The 17,103-nt window shown below is 31.4% G+C and overlaps 1 protein-coding gene and 2 long non-coding RNA genes across 3 annotated transcripts in view; 1 reads left to right on the top strand and 2 right to left on the bottom strand.

Moving 5' to 3' along the window:
- The first annotated feature begins 4,284 nt into the window (after positions 1 to 4,284).
- LOC141481304 (uncharacterized) lies at positions 4,285 to 6,190 on the top strand. The gene is made up of 3 exons (XR_012464877.1): positions 4,285 to 4,739; positions 4,827 to 4,994; positions 5,610 to 6,190. It is a non-coding gene; the product is annotated as an uncharacterized lncRNA (long non-coding RNA).
- A 1,344-nt stretch (positions 6,191 to 7,534) lies between these two features.
- Positions 7,535 to 9,890, bottom strand: LOC141481355 (uncharacterized). The gene is made up of 3 exons (XM_074172747.1): positions 9,505 to 9,890; positions 7,606 to 9,451; positions 7,535 to 7,550 (listed from the first exon to the last, which is right to left on the bottom strand). The coding sequence occupies exons 2-3, from the start codon at positions 9,297 to 9,299 to the stop codon at positions 7,535 to 7,537; spliced, it is 1,710 nt and encodes a 569-aa protein (XP_074028848.1). The 5' UTR covers positions 9,300 to 9,451; positions 9,505 to 9,890.
- A 2,066-nt stretch (positions 9,891 to 11,956) lies between these two features.
- The window catches only part of LOC141481363 (uncharacterized), a 165,666-nt gene continuing 160,519 nt past the window's right edge, over positions 11,957 to 17,103 (bottom strand). Inside the window, exons 2-3 of the long non-coding RNA XR_012464916.1 lie at positions 12,397 to 12,612; positions 11,957 to 12,337 (exon numbers count right to left, since the gene is read on the bottom strand). This is a non-coding gene — a long non-coding RNA (uncharacterized lncRNA). The remainder of the gene's footprint in view (positions 12,338 to 12,396; positions 12,613 to 17,103) is intronic.

The following is a 17,103-nucleotide window of genomic DNA, read 5'->3' as shown; positions in this document are numbered from 1 at the left end:
TTGAGAAGATAATCGATATCAACGCATATTCAAAATATAATAAAATAATATTTATTATTGAAATGCCGATAGTCGAAATGGAGAATTATATTTATTATCATTTATACTCCTTACCAATTCCAAAGAATAATTTCTTTAAAACAAGTTTTCCTTAATCCAAATATCTTATCCTAAATGAAGAGAACTATGTACTTTTTGACACAAGCTGTAATGAAATCATAAATGAAGAATTCTTATGCGAATCAAACAATCCAGAAGTAATCACAGAAGAAGCCCCATGTGAAATCCAGATGCTTAAATATTCTAAGAAATCAACAAATTTAGGTAATCCAATGCCTGTAATGATTAATAGAACGAAGATACAGAAAATTGAAGAAAATAAATGGATTATTATCACACCAAGCCAAAAAGGCGCTAATCAAACTTGCAAAAATAGTAGAAAATAAATTCCTGACCAAGGAACTTTTATTTTAGAACTCACTTTTCCATGTGAATTGAAAATATACAATACAGTCATGAGAAGTTTTCAAAATCCTACAATTGAATTTAAACCATTCAAATTTCCGAAATTGAATTTTGAAAATATTCATTCATATTTCAATCCTCAATTTCAAAATATTACCGAAATTGAACTGGAAGCCAATAACCTGGACGAAATAAAGCACATTCAAGAAACACTAGAAATCAAGAAAGAAGATTCAAGATGTACCAATCAATCATAAATCAATTGATATTTGGACTATAATTTTATTTGTTATATTTTTATAGCCATCCTGTATGTAGCCTACCGATTCTACCCAATTAGATGTCTAGCCATACCGGATGCCCCAAAATAAGGAGAACCCGAAGGAACTTTCCAAAATTCCGAAATTAACCCTGGAAATTCACTCTAAGGATGGAGGAGTTATGGAGAGCCTTGACTTGAATATTTCAGCGTCGGCACCTCCGACAGAATCTATTCTATCCAGTGTGCAATCGATGGCACCTATAACTTTGGGGAATCTTGCTATTTTATAAAATTCTTGAGCATTATTTTCCATCTCTTCCCTGGTAGATCTCATGTTTATGTACCTTTTCTTTAGACCTGCACCTTTTTTACTATTCTACATGCGGAAATCCATGAAATCTCCCGCAGTTACTAGGAAGTTTCCCATTGCAAAAATTCGGAGCGTTAATAGCAGCTGTTGCATCGGTTTAATAGCTCCTCCCCTGAAAATTTCAAATACGAAAATGGTATAGATGATATCTTATATCAAATCATCCTTGAATAATATATTATATATCATGGATGTAAATGGTGACATACCTATTGGTACGACCTTCAAGAACGTTTTCTAATGAAACAACTGTATTTTTTCTTAGGCGAAACCTATCATAAAATTCTTTCTCACTATATGTAGTGTATGTAGACCTTCACTTTCCTCAAATCCACATAATTTTCATCCTCATCTTCATCTGAAGAAATCAACTCAAATCAACGATAATTCATTTTAATGCTCAGAAGAAACTGAAATTTATTGGAGGTTATGTAGACAAAAAGCCTCCTTTTGTAAGCAAAAGTCGCGAAATCGACGCTTTAGCATAAAGGACACCTTCACGTAAAGGAGCCTTTGAAAATCCATTATGGAACCGACTTTAAGCATGAAGACAACTTTAGCTCTTAAAAGAGACATCGATTATGGAACCGGCCCTAAATCTGTTTGTGATGACGCCTCTCGTCACTCTTTACTCATCCTTCGTACAACATTGAATAAAGTAATTTGTCATTTTCAATTTCTAAGTTTTTCCACCTTTTTTAAAAATCGTTTTCGCCAAGCCACGACGAAAACTTATGGATCCGTTACGCAATCGCTTTTAAGGTTGATTTCTAAATTTTGTCAAACTATTTTCATTTGTAATTTCAGAAACCTCGTTCCAAGTAATTTCACATACATTTTCACCATCATTCATTTTATTTTGATAATAGTTTTTCTTTGTTTATTCAATCAATACTTTGTATCTTTTCTCAACTTCAAGATATAGCAATTTCTGTTCGGGTTTAATATAACTCAGATAATGCATGTTTTCGAGCCATGAGCTAGAGTTTTTTACTTCTTGATTAACCCATTTTTTGTACGTTTACCAATATGATGTTTCATTAGAGGAAAACTAGAATTGAAGTGATAGATAAAAAAATGGTAAAATAAATCAAAAATTATATTCAGATCACTTTAAATATAAAGTTCATTCCAGTTCTCATTGCTTAGACTGGTTTTTAAATTGTTTATATTTTCTTTACTTGTGATATACTGTTTGGAAACTTTGGTGTAGATAAAACACAGTTTTATCTTCCTCTTGAAGATGATCACTTGGTGATCGAAACACGTGTCGAAGTGTAAAAATAACGATTTGGTGTTGGGAGAAACCTCCAGTAATATTTATATTTTCTTTAGAAAAAATCCTTTCAAATGCAGATGATATCAAGTTACATTCATTTGTTATATCAATTTAATGAAAGATAGTTCGATGATCTGAACATTATTGTCAAGAACAAAAACAATTCCATTATCATTGAAGTTGACAAATAGATATCCAAAGTTGAGATAGTATTGGTACTGATCCCAGTTGGCGATTCCACCTCAGAAACTGAATTAAAAATATGAAAGCAGCTCAAAAAAGATATTGAAATATGCATCTTCCCTATTATAATTCAAATTGAAATCACCGCATATAATAATATTCCTATTTGGTTCATATATGTTGTACATGATTTCCACTATTTTGTCAAACAAAAACAGAACTGCCACCAGGTGAGCGATAACACGATATTACAAAAAAATCATTATAATTGTAATTTTTTTTTAATTTGTAACTTATCCCACAGACTTTAATATGTTTTCCGTTACAAAATTGTTCTAAGTTTAATTTGCTGTAGGAGGTACAGCTTTTTGTATGAATACTTATTTCACCTTTCTTGAACTCAGATCTACAGTATAAATTAGCCAGACCAAAACCATCAAACGCATAACTATTTACGGTGTCATTTGTACACCATGACTCTACAAAACACAGAACATTATTATTGTTAAAATTCGATAGATCAATCTGAAGTTCATTAATTTTTTCATAGTTTAGACTGTATGAATTTACTTGGAGTTTTTTTCCGAACACCAAACCGTTATTTCAACACCTTGACACGTGTTTCTATCATCAAGTGATCATCTTCTAGAGAAAGATTAATCTTCCTCTGGCACTTGGTGATCAAAACACGTTGTGAGTTGTTAAAATAACGGTTTAGTGTTCGAAAAAAACTCCAGGTATATTCATTACTACACCAAAAGTTCCAAACAGTGCTGTAATGAGATAAATCGTCACTTGAATCATTCATCACATAATATATGGACAATATTATCGACTCTATCAAAATATTTTTATTCACAATAAATATACATTGCAGGTGCTGTAATTCAAATTGTTATCAGCACGTTATCACCCATTGTACTGTAACGGCAATATTCCACTACACTGGATGAAGGTCACAAGCATGGTTATTTGAGGTTGAATGAATAAAATTGTTGATAAAGGTATGGTCTTTCAGTCAGCTAGTCTCCGAATCTGCTTAGCCATCAGCCGAAAAATATCACTCGGGCTCGCTCTCCCTCAATTTTAAAAGTGGAGCGTCTGGAAAAAATGAAAAGTTATAATGTAGGTTCGTTTGAGCTGAAATACAAATATTCAGGAAAATATTTTCCCATTCTAGTTGAAGACCATTATAATACGTTACCCACCTATTAGCTGATGATTGTCCAGTTTTAGTCCGATTCCATCGCTTTTTCGATTGTTTACTTTCGTCTCCATCTTTGTTGACTGTTGACTGTGAATGAAATTCCGTTCCAGATTGGACCTCAGTCGTGATCTTCAATTAGTTGTCACGTCCGGATCACGAGAGGGTAAATCCCGTTGTTGATAGAGGGCGTAAGAAGTCTCAGTTTCATTTATTGTTGGAATTTTTCCGGAAAGTCATGTTAGGAAGCGAATTTTCGAAACGTTATTGGAATAATTTGTCAGAATTAGAAATGTAGTGGAGTAATTGTTAAACGGTATAAATTGGACCAGTTTTCCCCTATTAGGGCCATCTGTTGACCAGCTTCCTAGGTCTATGATAATACATCTATTCAGCAGATTTATTTTAGTAAACTGCTAAACTTCAACTCTAAGTGACCAGTGGAGAAACTCCACCCACTTACTTCAAATGAGAAACTAATATTTTCCAATTTGTGGAGATATTTATCAATTGTATGTGGTAATGCTAGGTATTAAATTATTGTTTTACCAATTTTTGGGTACTCCGTTATGATTGATTCTCAATTTATTTCACTGATGTTGGAAATAATCGGAAATCAAGCATTTTCAATGTGAAATCTGATTGGTTCACTCGAGTCTGCTCATGGCGAATAGACCTGCGTTCCAATATTTGAACTTTTTCAAAGTAGGCTTCAAAGGAACGATTCCCCACCCGATGTTTCCGGCTTCCTCAAGGCAGCAAGGTAGGGCGATCGACCTGCCGTGATCAGGATTTCTCATGTGTAAGTTCAGCAAGAACCTTTCGAAAACTTGGTGTTTTTAAAAAAATATCTCGTAGAGGAGTAATTTCCAAAGGTTCATTAAAAGTGAAAAAGGTAGTCGTTGATATTTGACTATTCGATAGTTTTGTGGTTGTTTGTGGCCCTTTCACTCTTTTTAGGATTAGTGAACTTTACGTGAGTAGAAACACGCCATTTTGTGTCAATCTATCTGATCCATTTACGCCTCTAGAAAATGGTCTACTTATTTTTTTCCCATTCCAGAATAATTTATAGTCTGTATAATTCCTGTTATTCCTGGATCCATTGGAAGTCTTGACCCGATCAGACCATTCGTAGATTAGAATTTTTTTGTGTGGAACCTGGAAGTGACTCGTCTCTCCGGAGAGATTTTTTTGATCGTGTTAGTGGAAAACCCTACTGAGCTCGAAGGTATGCCTCCTTGTATAATTTCAACTGTGTACATTGTATTGTCTATATTTCATTTTTCTCGTATCATATCACAACAGCTACCCTAAAGGGGCTGTTGTCAACGTTACTGTCCTTTTATTTGAAGTAATGTTCGATTGAACGTGATGAATCCTGATGATAATCGAACACCGTTAACGTAACGAAAGTTATTGAGGCCTCTAGAATCTTTTCATGAAGCATATTGAAATGGAAATCAACATTTACAATCGATCATTGAAACTTTTATTTATTTTAATGGATGTAGGAAAACATTATTTCCTTTTGCTGACAATTATTGAAATAATTAAAAATACCAGTGGTGTTTCTTACTCGTTTTCTGACATTGTTGCCAAGTTTGAAAAAAATCAATGATTTTCCAAAATTCTATTTATTGAATTCAATTAAATAAAAATGCAGTTTGCACGTTGTCATGTAGATATACAGAAAATGTGATGAAACATATAATTCATTTTCATGAATTGAGATCATTGACTTGAACCATACTTTTTTCTGTCACATTTTGGGGAAGAGTTATTATATCTCACAAAAGTAAATATAAGGTCAAAATAGTTCAAATGAGATTTTTCTTTTCTCAAGGGTTTCATCTTTTACTGGGATTCTGCCTGGACTCTGAGACCTGGAAGATACATTTTATTTTTTTACTGGAATACTGCCTGGACTCTGACTTGGAAGACACTTTTATTTTTTTACTGGGATACTACCTGGACTCTGAGACCTGGAAGATACATTTTACTTTTTACTGGGATACTGCTTGGACTCTGACGCTTGAAATATACGCAAGTACCTGAAACATGAGAAAAGGATTAACGATTTTTTTTATTATCTTCCTCAAGTGCAACTTACTATCAATATGTTTTGGTTTCTTTAATATTGCGTCTGCCCACAGCATATGACTTCAGATATCTTATGGAATTTTGGAGGTTACGTACCTGCGGCTTCACTTCCTGCTTTTTGCTTATTTTTTTTCTAAAAAAACATATTGTCAGTTATAAACGTAGCTGAAGTCGACTTCAGTGCAAAAAAATATATTGTCTGTTATAAACGTAGCTGAAGGTGACTTCAGTAAGGTTCAAATTATTTTTTTGTCATCTCACGGTTGAACTCTGAAAATAATAATTCTCACAATAACGTCCAGCTGTCCTGTACATAACATAACCCTTGGCTTATATATATATATATATATATATATATATATATATATATATATATATATATATATATATATATATATACATATATATATATATATATATATATATATATATATATATATATATATATATATATATATATATATATATATATATATATATATATATATATATATATATATATATATATATATATGGCATATACATATATATATATATATATATATATATATGGCATATATATATATATATATATATATATATATATATATATATATATATATATATATATATATATATATATATATATATATATATATATATATATATATATATAGATAAAGGAGTTTTTTATTCGGACATAGCACTCAAGGAAGTGGCAAACCATAGAAACGTGTTTCGGGCTTTTGGCCCATCATCAGTATGGTGCAGCCAAGTGTAAGGATGGGCAACACTTGGTTACCAGAAGAAATAAATACAAATGCACGGAGCCACCAGCAGGAGCCAGCCGCACATTTGTGGTTTCACTAAATAGATCTTGTGTTTACAATGGCTCCGTGCATTTGTATTTATTTCTTCTGGTAATCAAGTGTTGCCCATCCTTACACTTGGCTGCACCATACTGATGATGGGCCAAAAGCCCGAAACACGTGTCTATGGTTTGCCACTTCCTTGAGTGCTATGTCCGAATAAAAAACTCCTTTATCTATATCAAGACACTCGATTACCTTCGTATTCATATATATATATATATATATATATATATATATATATATATATATATATATATATATATATATATATATATATATATATATATATATATATATATATATATATATATATCTATATATATATATATATATATATATATATATATATATATGTATATATATATATATATTGTAAATCTTTTCACAACTGGAACATGGGATGGAATAAACCACATTGGATAGATTGATTATATCTTCTTTGTCTTTTAAGTTGGAAAAAAGTTTCTTAATAGTCTTCAGACTTTTGAAAGCTAATTTCACATGTTCAAATTGATTAAAATTTTTTTTAATATTGTATGAAAGGCTACCTAGATGAGATAACGAGAAATAAAATATCATTTGTGGGGAATTGTTATTGTTAGTAATATTAATATTATTATGCAAATTATTGTTTTGATACAGATTGTTATTGTCTAGAATTGTGTTAACGGAAGATCTGTTGAAGAGTAGTTTATAAATGAGAGATTTTGGATAGCCATTTTGAAGAAACAATTCTGCAAGTTTTTTTTTAAATTTTGTGAACGAAGGCTGCTATGAGTAGTGCACACTACTCGATTTTTCATCCCCAATATTAAATTTATTTTTTGTTTTTCCTGATGGAAAGAGTTATAGTGTAAGAATCTGCCAGATGATCCTGGTTTTCTATACCACGAAGTTATCAAGGAATTGTTCTCTCGCCTTATTAGTCGGGAATCTAAGAAGGGAACACTTCTGTTGGAGTCCTCTTCTTCAATAGTGAACTGTACCAGTTCATCATAATGGTTAAAAACCTGCAGAATTTCATTGATTCCATTATGTGGAATACTGAGAATAAAATCATCAACATATTTTTTTAAAAAAGGGATTTGAAAGGATAATTTATTCATACACGCTTCTACCAGATCATCCATTACATATTGTGCTAAAATGGGTGAAACTGGGCTGCCCATAGGCATGCCTTGGATTTGTTTATAAATGTTATTGGAAAAGGAAAATACAGTAGAATCATATAAGAACTCTATTGCTTGAATGAATTGAGAAAGAGTTAATTTGCAACACTTAGAGATGTCAATCCAATGTTTGGTAATGCTATTTATGGCTGTGGTGCAAGAAATGTTGTTGAAAAGAGCTTTCGCATCTAGACTAATAATAATGTGGTTGGGAGGTAATTGAAATTCATTGATGAAATTGCAAAATTGAAAAGAGTCTTTGACAAAGAAGTTATTATCATTTTTATAAGCAATGGATAAGATATCTGTAATTAATTGTGCGACTTCCCTGTTGGGGCTATTAACTCCTGAAATGATTGGACGGAGTGATAAAATGGGTTTATGTATTTTTGGCAGTCCATAAAATTTATTAATCACTCCATTGTAATTTCTATAAGTCTTGCCTTCATTTTCTGTTAATATGTTATTTTGGACTAAATTGGAAATGAATTTGTTGGCTTTTTGCTGAATTGTATTGGAGGAGTCCCTACGGAGTACTTTGTAATAATTACTATCTTTGAGAATATCATTTGCTAGAGACTCATATTGAGAAGTTGTCATAATGGTAGTGACATTCATTTTATCAGAGTTGATGACTCTGATATTGGGATTTTCCTTGAGAAACTTCTTCGTTCTGTTAAACGTTACATTAAGGTGATTGTTAAAATTGTTATCATTGTGAAGAAAATTCGTAACTAGGTTGCAAGATTTGGAAAGAATTAGGTTTTTGTTTTGAATTTTTGATTTATCAACTATATAATCAATATCTGCTAAAAGGTGTGGGACGTTTATGTCTTTAAGACAGGGTTGTATACTAAACTTGGGGCCTAAAGCCAAAAAATTCTTAATATCCTGTGGAATCTCAATGTCAGTCAAATTTTTAATCCAATTTGGTTGTGAGATAATTTTTTTAGACTGAGTTAAAATTAAATTTTGAAATTTTTTTTGATTCTGTTTCTTTACTTTGAAGAATCTTCGACTGTAATTAATGCTGAGTTTTCTATAAAACTCTGTAATGATGTAGGTAGGCAATATCGTAACAAGCTTTGATTTCAAGGACGTCAAAGTTTTTTCAAAGGAAAGAACAGTCTCATGAGTGATTTTGATTTCTAAATTTAAAATGCTATTCCTTAACCTGCGATTGAAGTTCAAGGTTCTTCGGAGTAATGATCCTGTTGCCGTGTTGGTTAAATTTTCCACATTGTGAACTCCTGATGTGATATGAGGGGGAACTAAGTTGTTCTTGCGACATCTTAGGAGGAAATTTCTTCGGTTACGTAAATTTGCTAACTTGATGTTAATATTTGCCACGTCTTTGAGGTTTCTCATCGTAGAATAACCATAGGTAACATTGATATCTTGATAAAAACCCATATCTATAAGTAGAAGGAAAGGTTAGCTCGACTGGCTAAGTTAAGGAATAACGAAGGGAATGAATCGGGTATAGCAGTCAGAGGCAGAAAGATTGTAAAACTCTTTTTTCTGTTCAAGCTTTCGAGGCGTTTATTGTCTCTTCATCGGGAACTCTACAATAATTATTGAATGAACAAACGGTTATGGACAACGTGTTCATACTTACGAAAGTGAGGTTAAAATGAAGTTAACACATAAGTAACAAAGAGGATCCTCATATATGTATGTCAAGATTAAAATTGGTTAAAAACATGTAATATTCATTCAGAATTTTGCAATAATGTGAGATGATTACACGAATAATATGAAATAATGAATTTGAAAATTGAACTCAACAGGTAGTCAGACATGATTGACACGAAACATTAAGTTTGGCAGAATTTCTTGTTCTGACGAATGCATTGCTGCCAATGAGATTTCACAGAACTGTAAAATGATAAATCACAGAGAGTGAAGGTACGGGGTTTCTGTTCTGAAATTATTAAGTATTATCAAATTTGTTTTCTTTGTTTAAGCAAAGGAGATAGGTATAAATCAGGCTGAGACTTTCAATGTCTGACCTGAATTAATAGTATTTGAATTTTCAACTATGTGACACATTTCTAAGAAAGTTCTTTTTTGAGTATTATTTTCTGAGTCTAAAATTTCAACATTCTCGAAGGAAAAAGCATGATCCAAATTTATGGTGTGATTAGAAAGGGAACATGACGGTTTATTACATCTTATGTCACTCTTGTGTGAAGTGATTCTGTCTTTTAATTTTCTACTAGTTTGTCCAATGTAAATCTTTTCACAACTGGAACATGGGATGGAATAAACCACATTGGATAGATTGATTATATCTTCTTTGTCTTTTAAGTTGGAAAGAAGTTTCTTAATAGTCTTCAGATTTTTGAAAGCTAATTTCACATGTTCAAATTGATTAAAAATTTTTTTAAGATTGTATGAAAGGCTACCTAGATGAGGTAACGAGAAATAAAATATCATTTGTGGGGAATTGTTATTGTTAGTAATATTAATATTATTATGCAAATTATTGTTTTGATACAGATTGTTATTGTCTAGAATTGTGTTAACGGAAGATCTGTTGAAGAGTAGTTTATAAATGAGAGATTTTGGATAGCCATTTTGAAGAAACAATTCTGCAAGTTTCTTTAAATTTTGTGTTGAAAATTCGGAGGACCTCTTCGATTTCATCATTCGGGACACTGAGTATTATGTCATCGACATAAAAAAAATATGTCGATGACAACTATTCTTTTTAAATTATTCTTTTTTACTTGTTTCAGGGATAGCTCTTCATAAAAGTAATTGTAAAAATGTAAAACGAAATCCTTGTGCACTCACACAACATGTTCTAGATAATGATCATTCAGCCAATTATACTAACACCAAAATTCTCCATTTCGAACCAGATTCAAATAAAAGGCGATTTCTGGAAATAGCTGAGATCAAAATTAAAGAAAACAATATCAACAAAAAGACAGACATCGACAACCTCAGCAAAATTTATTCATTTTTACTAACAAAAAATATAAATCTGAATACATCCTGTAATATTAACACAGTATAAATCCCCATAATAAACGATAATAAAAAATCTGAAAAAGTATTTCACATTATTCAATGTCAAAAAGTTGTCATTTTGATGTTGAAGACTTCTTTCAAAATTGAAATTTCCAAATTGAATATTCTCACATAGCACAGGTATTCTGTTTTATCCGTTATTATGTTTTATATATATATATATATATATATATATATATATATATATATATATAAAGCTAATAAACATTAGCGAAAGCTCGGGCAGCTAAAAAGAGTAAATATATATATATATATATATATAGAATGGAATAACGGGGTCTCTCAGTCAAAAAATCAAAAACTCTGCTTTAGTTTGCCAAGCTTTCGCTTCTAGTGGGAAGCTTCTTCAGGATAGTAAAAATGAGTAAAAAACAATTAATTGAACATATAAATTGACGAAAAAAGTTGAACATTAATGGAGTTCAGTTTGAGGAGTGCCTAGAAGATGACAGTACTACCAACTGTCGAAAGCGCTCGCAGATAATTAATGGAAGATATAAAGCTTCAAATCCTTTTTGTAACATTCAATATTGAAATACTGAAAATGAAGGAAAATACATATATATATATATATATATATATATATACATATATTTCCCACTTGACATTGTCAGCCAAAAAACTTTTATCAACTGTATTGTATTTTTTTCCTCTTGTTAGTCAGAAATTCAGGTTACATTGTTTGAATAATTATTGGTTTCGATGATCAATACTAGATTTATTGGATTGCGGCTTGTCAGTTCCATTTCATTTCTTTTGGTAAGTTGAAAAAATGATCAGAGTGTAATTGTGGGGACTTTGGCATCTCAATTTACCTAGCGCCCAAAAAAAAAAAGAACTCACACCTTCTTCTCTGTAGTAAACCGGTATGTCCGACTGTCATCGTGACAGGCCACCAATTGTGACGCGCGGTGAAGCGGTTACATGGGTCATACTGAAATACAATTTCTTGAATGTCTAAATATCGCGTGATACACGATTCTCTTTAAGAAAAACAGATGCGAAATGTATTGCTGTCATTTTATATTTGTTATGGAACATAACACTCGATCTTATGAAATGGAATATGTTGTTCATACTTGAATACAATTTCTTGAATGAGTCTAATAATCCTAAGATACATGATTCCCTTTCTGGAAAACAGACGTGAAATGAATTACTGTAATTTTATAGTTGTTATTAAATATAACACTCGATCTTATAAAATGGAGTATGTTGATCATACTGAAATACATTTTTTTGAATGTGTCTGATTCTCTGTTACGGGTTATGTTGGTTCCAGAGGTGATAGCAGTGAAAATAAGAAAAAGGATACAGTTTTTTTTATTTCTACTCTCTGAACTTCATTATTCAACTTCTACTTTTTATAAAATATGTACATTCAGAACAGGGATATGCTGATATTTTCATGCCTAAAACAGAAAGATCTATTAACTACGAATGTTATAACAATTTATTGTCCAATACTAACCAAATACGAGTCCAGTGGGGTCGATAGTACGGGTACGGTTCATCGTCAGGTATGTTGATCTGCTTTTGAGTAGATAACCGAAATATGGACCGTTTACTAATTGTTTGCATCATTTTGGGAATTCATAACAAAATAACATAACCTCACTTCTGCTTGTCATCAGAAGGTTCATTAGAACTACCAGGTCACTTCATTATAAATATCTGGGTTCCCAACCTGAAATATAAAGAAGGACACTAATGAAAAAAATTTGAAATAAGCGGGTTTTTTTGTTAAATATGAAAAAAAAGAGAGTTGAGGAAAATGATCGTTTTTCTGGTGTTCTAGGAAGATTCAAAAGACGTGGGTCGCTTGGTTGCGGATTTTTCTTTGATACCCTTGTGATATTGCGGAAAAGTTAGTCAAAGGAAGGTCCTCTGACTATTTCTAGGAGATTTGTTCCCGAATTACACAAGTTTGCTAAATTCACATTGAATAATTTCTACCCTAGGCCACCCATCATCGAGGTAGGTTTCATCAGCCTTTGCATGTTTTTATGTGAACCCGGTCAAACTTTTCATGAATATGTTCTTTTTAGGGCCTTTTTTACTTTTGCTACTTGTTATTTTACGATACGTGGGCTCATCAAATACCCTACTTTACATCAATTTGTCTTTATGTAACGGTTCAGTTCAGCTTGGTTTTACTTATCGTATTAGAAGATAATGGGCGAATATCTAGTTGAAGAAAGCCCGGGGTAGTATTCATCACCTAGGCCTGGATCATTGGTTGGAAAATAAGTAGGAGCGCAATCACTTCCCAACTTGGACATTCAGTCGAAGTGATCACGTAACGAGTATTTTGGATGCTTCGTTCGAACGCCTAGGCCTACCCTGCTACACGGTCACTCTCTACAAGACAATATCCTCCTTCGAAGCTGTACCCAGGTTGGAAAACAATAAATATAACACTCGATCTTATGAAATGAAATATGTGTGTCATACTGAAATACAATTTTTTGAAATGTGTATTTCTCTTTCAGAATAACAGATGTGAAATGTATCCATGTTATTTTATATTTGTGATGAAATTAAACACTCAATCTTTGAAATGAAAAATGTTGGTCATTCTTGAATACAATATCTTGAATGAGTCTATAAAACGTAAGATACATGATTCTCTTTCAGAAAAACTTATGTGAAATGTATTGCTGTCTTTTTATATTTGTAAATGATCTCATGAAATGGAAAATGTGTGTCATACAGAAATACAATTTCTTGAAAGTCTAAAAATCGCAAGATACATGATTCTCATTCGGAAAAACAGATGAGAAATGTGTTGCCGTCATTCTATCATGGTTATTAAATTCAACACTTGATATTGTGAAATGGAATATTTTGAAGATACTAGAATACAATTTCTTGAATGAGTCTATAAATCGCAAGATACATGATTCTCTTTCAGAATAACAGACGAAAATGTATTGCTGTCATTTTATATTCGTTATGAAATATAAAACTCGACCTTATGAAATGAAATATGTGTGTTATACTGAAATACAATTTTCTGAATGTGTATTATTCTCTTTCAGAATAACAGATGTGAGATGTATTCCTGTTATTTTATATTTGTGATGAGATTACAGACTCAATCTTTGAAATGAGGAATATTGGTCATAGTTGAATACAATATCTTCAATGAGTCTATTAATCGCAAGATACATGATTCTCTTTCAGAATTACAGATGTGGAATGTATGGCTGTCATTTTATAGTTGTTATGAAATATAACACTCGATATTATGAAATGAACTATGTGTGTCATACCTAAATACAATTTTTTGAATGTGTCTTATTCTCTTTCAGAATAACAGATGTTAAATGTATTCCTGTTATTTTATATTTGTGATGAAAGAACACACTCAATCTTCAAAATGAAGAATGTTGGTCATATTTGAATACAATTTCTTGAATGAATCTATTAATCGCAAAATACCTGATTCTCTTTTAGAAAACAGATATGGAATGTATTCCTGTCATAACATGTCATAACAGATGTAAAATGTATTGCTGTCATTTTATATTTGTAAATAATCTTATAAACTGGAAAATGTGTGTCATACTGAAATACAAATTTTTGAATGTCTAAAAATCGCATTCGCAAAATTGCATTATTCTCTTTCAGAATAACAGATGTGAAATGTATTCCTGTTATTTGATAGTTCTATATGGAATTCAACACTCGATCTTTGAAATGGAAAATGTGTGTCACACTGAAATACAATTTCTTGAATGTCTAAAAATCGCAAGATACATGATTCTGATTCGGAAAAACAGATGCGAAATGTATTGCTGTCATTCTCTTATACTTATGAAATTCAACACTTGCTATTATGAAATGGAATATGTTGGTCATACTTGAAAACACTTTCTTGAATGAATCTATAAATCGCAAGATACATGACTCTCTTTCAGAATAACAGATGCTCAATATATTGCTGTCATTCTATAATTTTTATGAAATATAACACCCGATTTTATGAAATGGAATATGTTGGTCATACTGAAATAAATTTATTTGAATTTGTCTTGTTCTCTTCCAGAATAACAGATGTGGAATGTATTCCTGTTATTTTATATTTGTAATGTAATTTCACACTCAAACTTCAAAATGGAAAATGTTGGTCATACTTGAATACACTTTCTTGAATGGTTCTTTCAATCGCAAGATACATGATTTTTTTTTGGGGGAAAGAACGTTTTTGGCTTTCTACTACTCCATCTGATACAAAAAAAAATGGATGACAGAATCTTCCAAAGAAAGGGAGGAAGTAATCAATTTGAAAATGAGTAACTCTATACATGGATGTGTAGATCATGCAAAGAAGTAACTTTCAGACACAAACTGAAAGAAAGTCCTCCTGAAACAGCTACTTTCATATAAACATTGAATTACACGAAAGAAAAAAATTCTTTCGAAACAAATACTTCTATATGAACACTGAATTATACAGAAGATACTTTTCTCTATTCAGTTTGTATATCGAACATTTGTTGAGGAATGAGAATCAGATATCATTCACATGAATTCTACTTTGAATGAATGGTAATAAATTGTACTCACATGGAACACTGTCACCCTAACTGGTATACACCGTGTTTCGCCTTAAGACACTTGCCCTAAGGCTCTTCAGTACCAAATTGGATAACATTAAAGAAAATACACACACTTCATTCATGAATTTCGATTTTGAATGTCACGGAATAAGCTTGATCTGCTTATGTCATCGATGACATCGTAATGACATAAGCAGATCAAGCTTATTCCGTGACATTCAAAATCGTAATTCATAAATGAAGTGTGTGTATTTTCTTTATTGTTATCCAATTTGGTACTGAAGAGCCTTAGGGCAAGTGTCTTAAGGCGAAACACGGTGTATACCAGTTAGGGTGACAGTGTTCCATGTGAGTACAATTTATTACCATTCATTCAAAGTAGAACTCATATGAATGATATCTGATTCTTATTCCTCAACAAATGTTCGATATTCAAACTGAATAGAGAAAAGTATCTTCTGTATAATTCAGTGTTCATATAGAAGTATTTGTTTCGAAAGAATTTTTTTCTTTCGTGTAATTCAATGTTTATATGAAAGTAGCTGTTTCAGGAGGACTTTCTTTCAGTTTGTGTCTGAAAGTTACTTCTTTGCATGATCTACACATCCATGTATAGAGTAACTTATTTTCAAATTGATTACTTTCTTCTTTTCTTTGGAAGATTCTCTAATCCATTTTTTTGTATCAGATGGAGTAGTAGAAAGCCAAAAACTTTCTTTCCCAAAAAAATTAATCACTACTATAAATATAACCCTTCCAAATCATACATGATTCTCTTTCAGAATAATAGGTGTGAATTGTATTCCTGTCATTCTATATGTGTTATGAGATATAACACTCGATATTATGAAATGAAATATGTGGGTCACACTGAAATAGAATTACTTGAATGTTTCAAAATCACAAAATACATGATTCTCTTTCGGTAAAATAGATGAGAAATGTATTGCTGACATATCATATTTGTTATGAAATATAGCAATAACACTCGATTTTATGAAATGGAATATGTTGGTCAGACTGAAATACAATTTCTTGAATGTCTAAAAATCGCAAGATACACGATTCTCTTTCAAAAAACAGATGTAAAATGTATTGCTGTCATTTCATATTTGTAAATAATCTTATAAACTGGAAAATGTGAGTCATACTGAAATACAATTTCTTGAAAGTCTAAAAATCGCAAGATACATGATTCTCTTTCAGAATTATAGATGTGAAATGTATTCCTGTTATTTAATAGTTCTATATGAAATTCAACACTCGATCTTTGAAATGGAAAATGTGTGTCACACTGAAATACAATCTCTTGAATGTGTCATAAATCGCAGGAGACATGATTCTCATTCGGAAAAACAGATGCGAAAACTATCGCTGTCTTTCTATTATAGTTATGAAATTCAACACTTGATAATATAAAATGGAATATGTTGGTCATACTTGAATACAATTGCTTGAATGAGTCTATAAATCGCAAGATACATGATACTCTTCCAGAATAACGGATGTGAAATGTATTCCTGTTATTTTATAATTCTATATGGAATTCAACACTCAATCTTTGAAATGAAAAATGTGTGTCACAGTGAAATACAATTTTTTGAATGTCTAAA

The sequence above is a fragment of the Leptinotarsa decemlineata genome, unplaced genomic scaffold (genome assembly GCF_025532065.1).
Source record: "Leptinotarsa decemlineata unplaced genomic scaffold, Ldec_3_MD MMD2_tig00000157_RagTag_RagTag, whole genome shotgun sequence".
Taxonomy (NCBI): domain Eukaryota; kingdom Metazoa; phylum Arthropoda; class Insecta; order Coleoptera; family Chrysomelidae; genus Leptinotarsa; species Leptinotarsa decemlineata.
Note: the sequence above shows the minus strand (reverse complement) of the source record. Positions and strands in the feature narration are given on the sequence as shown.

Coding starts and splice junctions, on each gene's coding strand:
- LOC141481355 (XM_074172747.1), bottom strand. CDS start 9,299: ATGGGTTTTTATCAAGATATCAATGTTACCTATGGTTATTCTACGATG.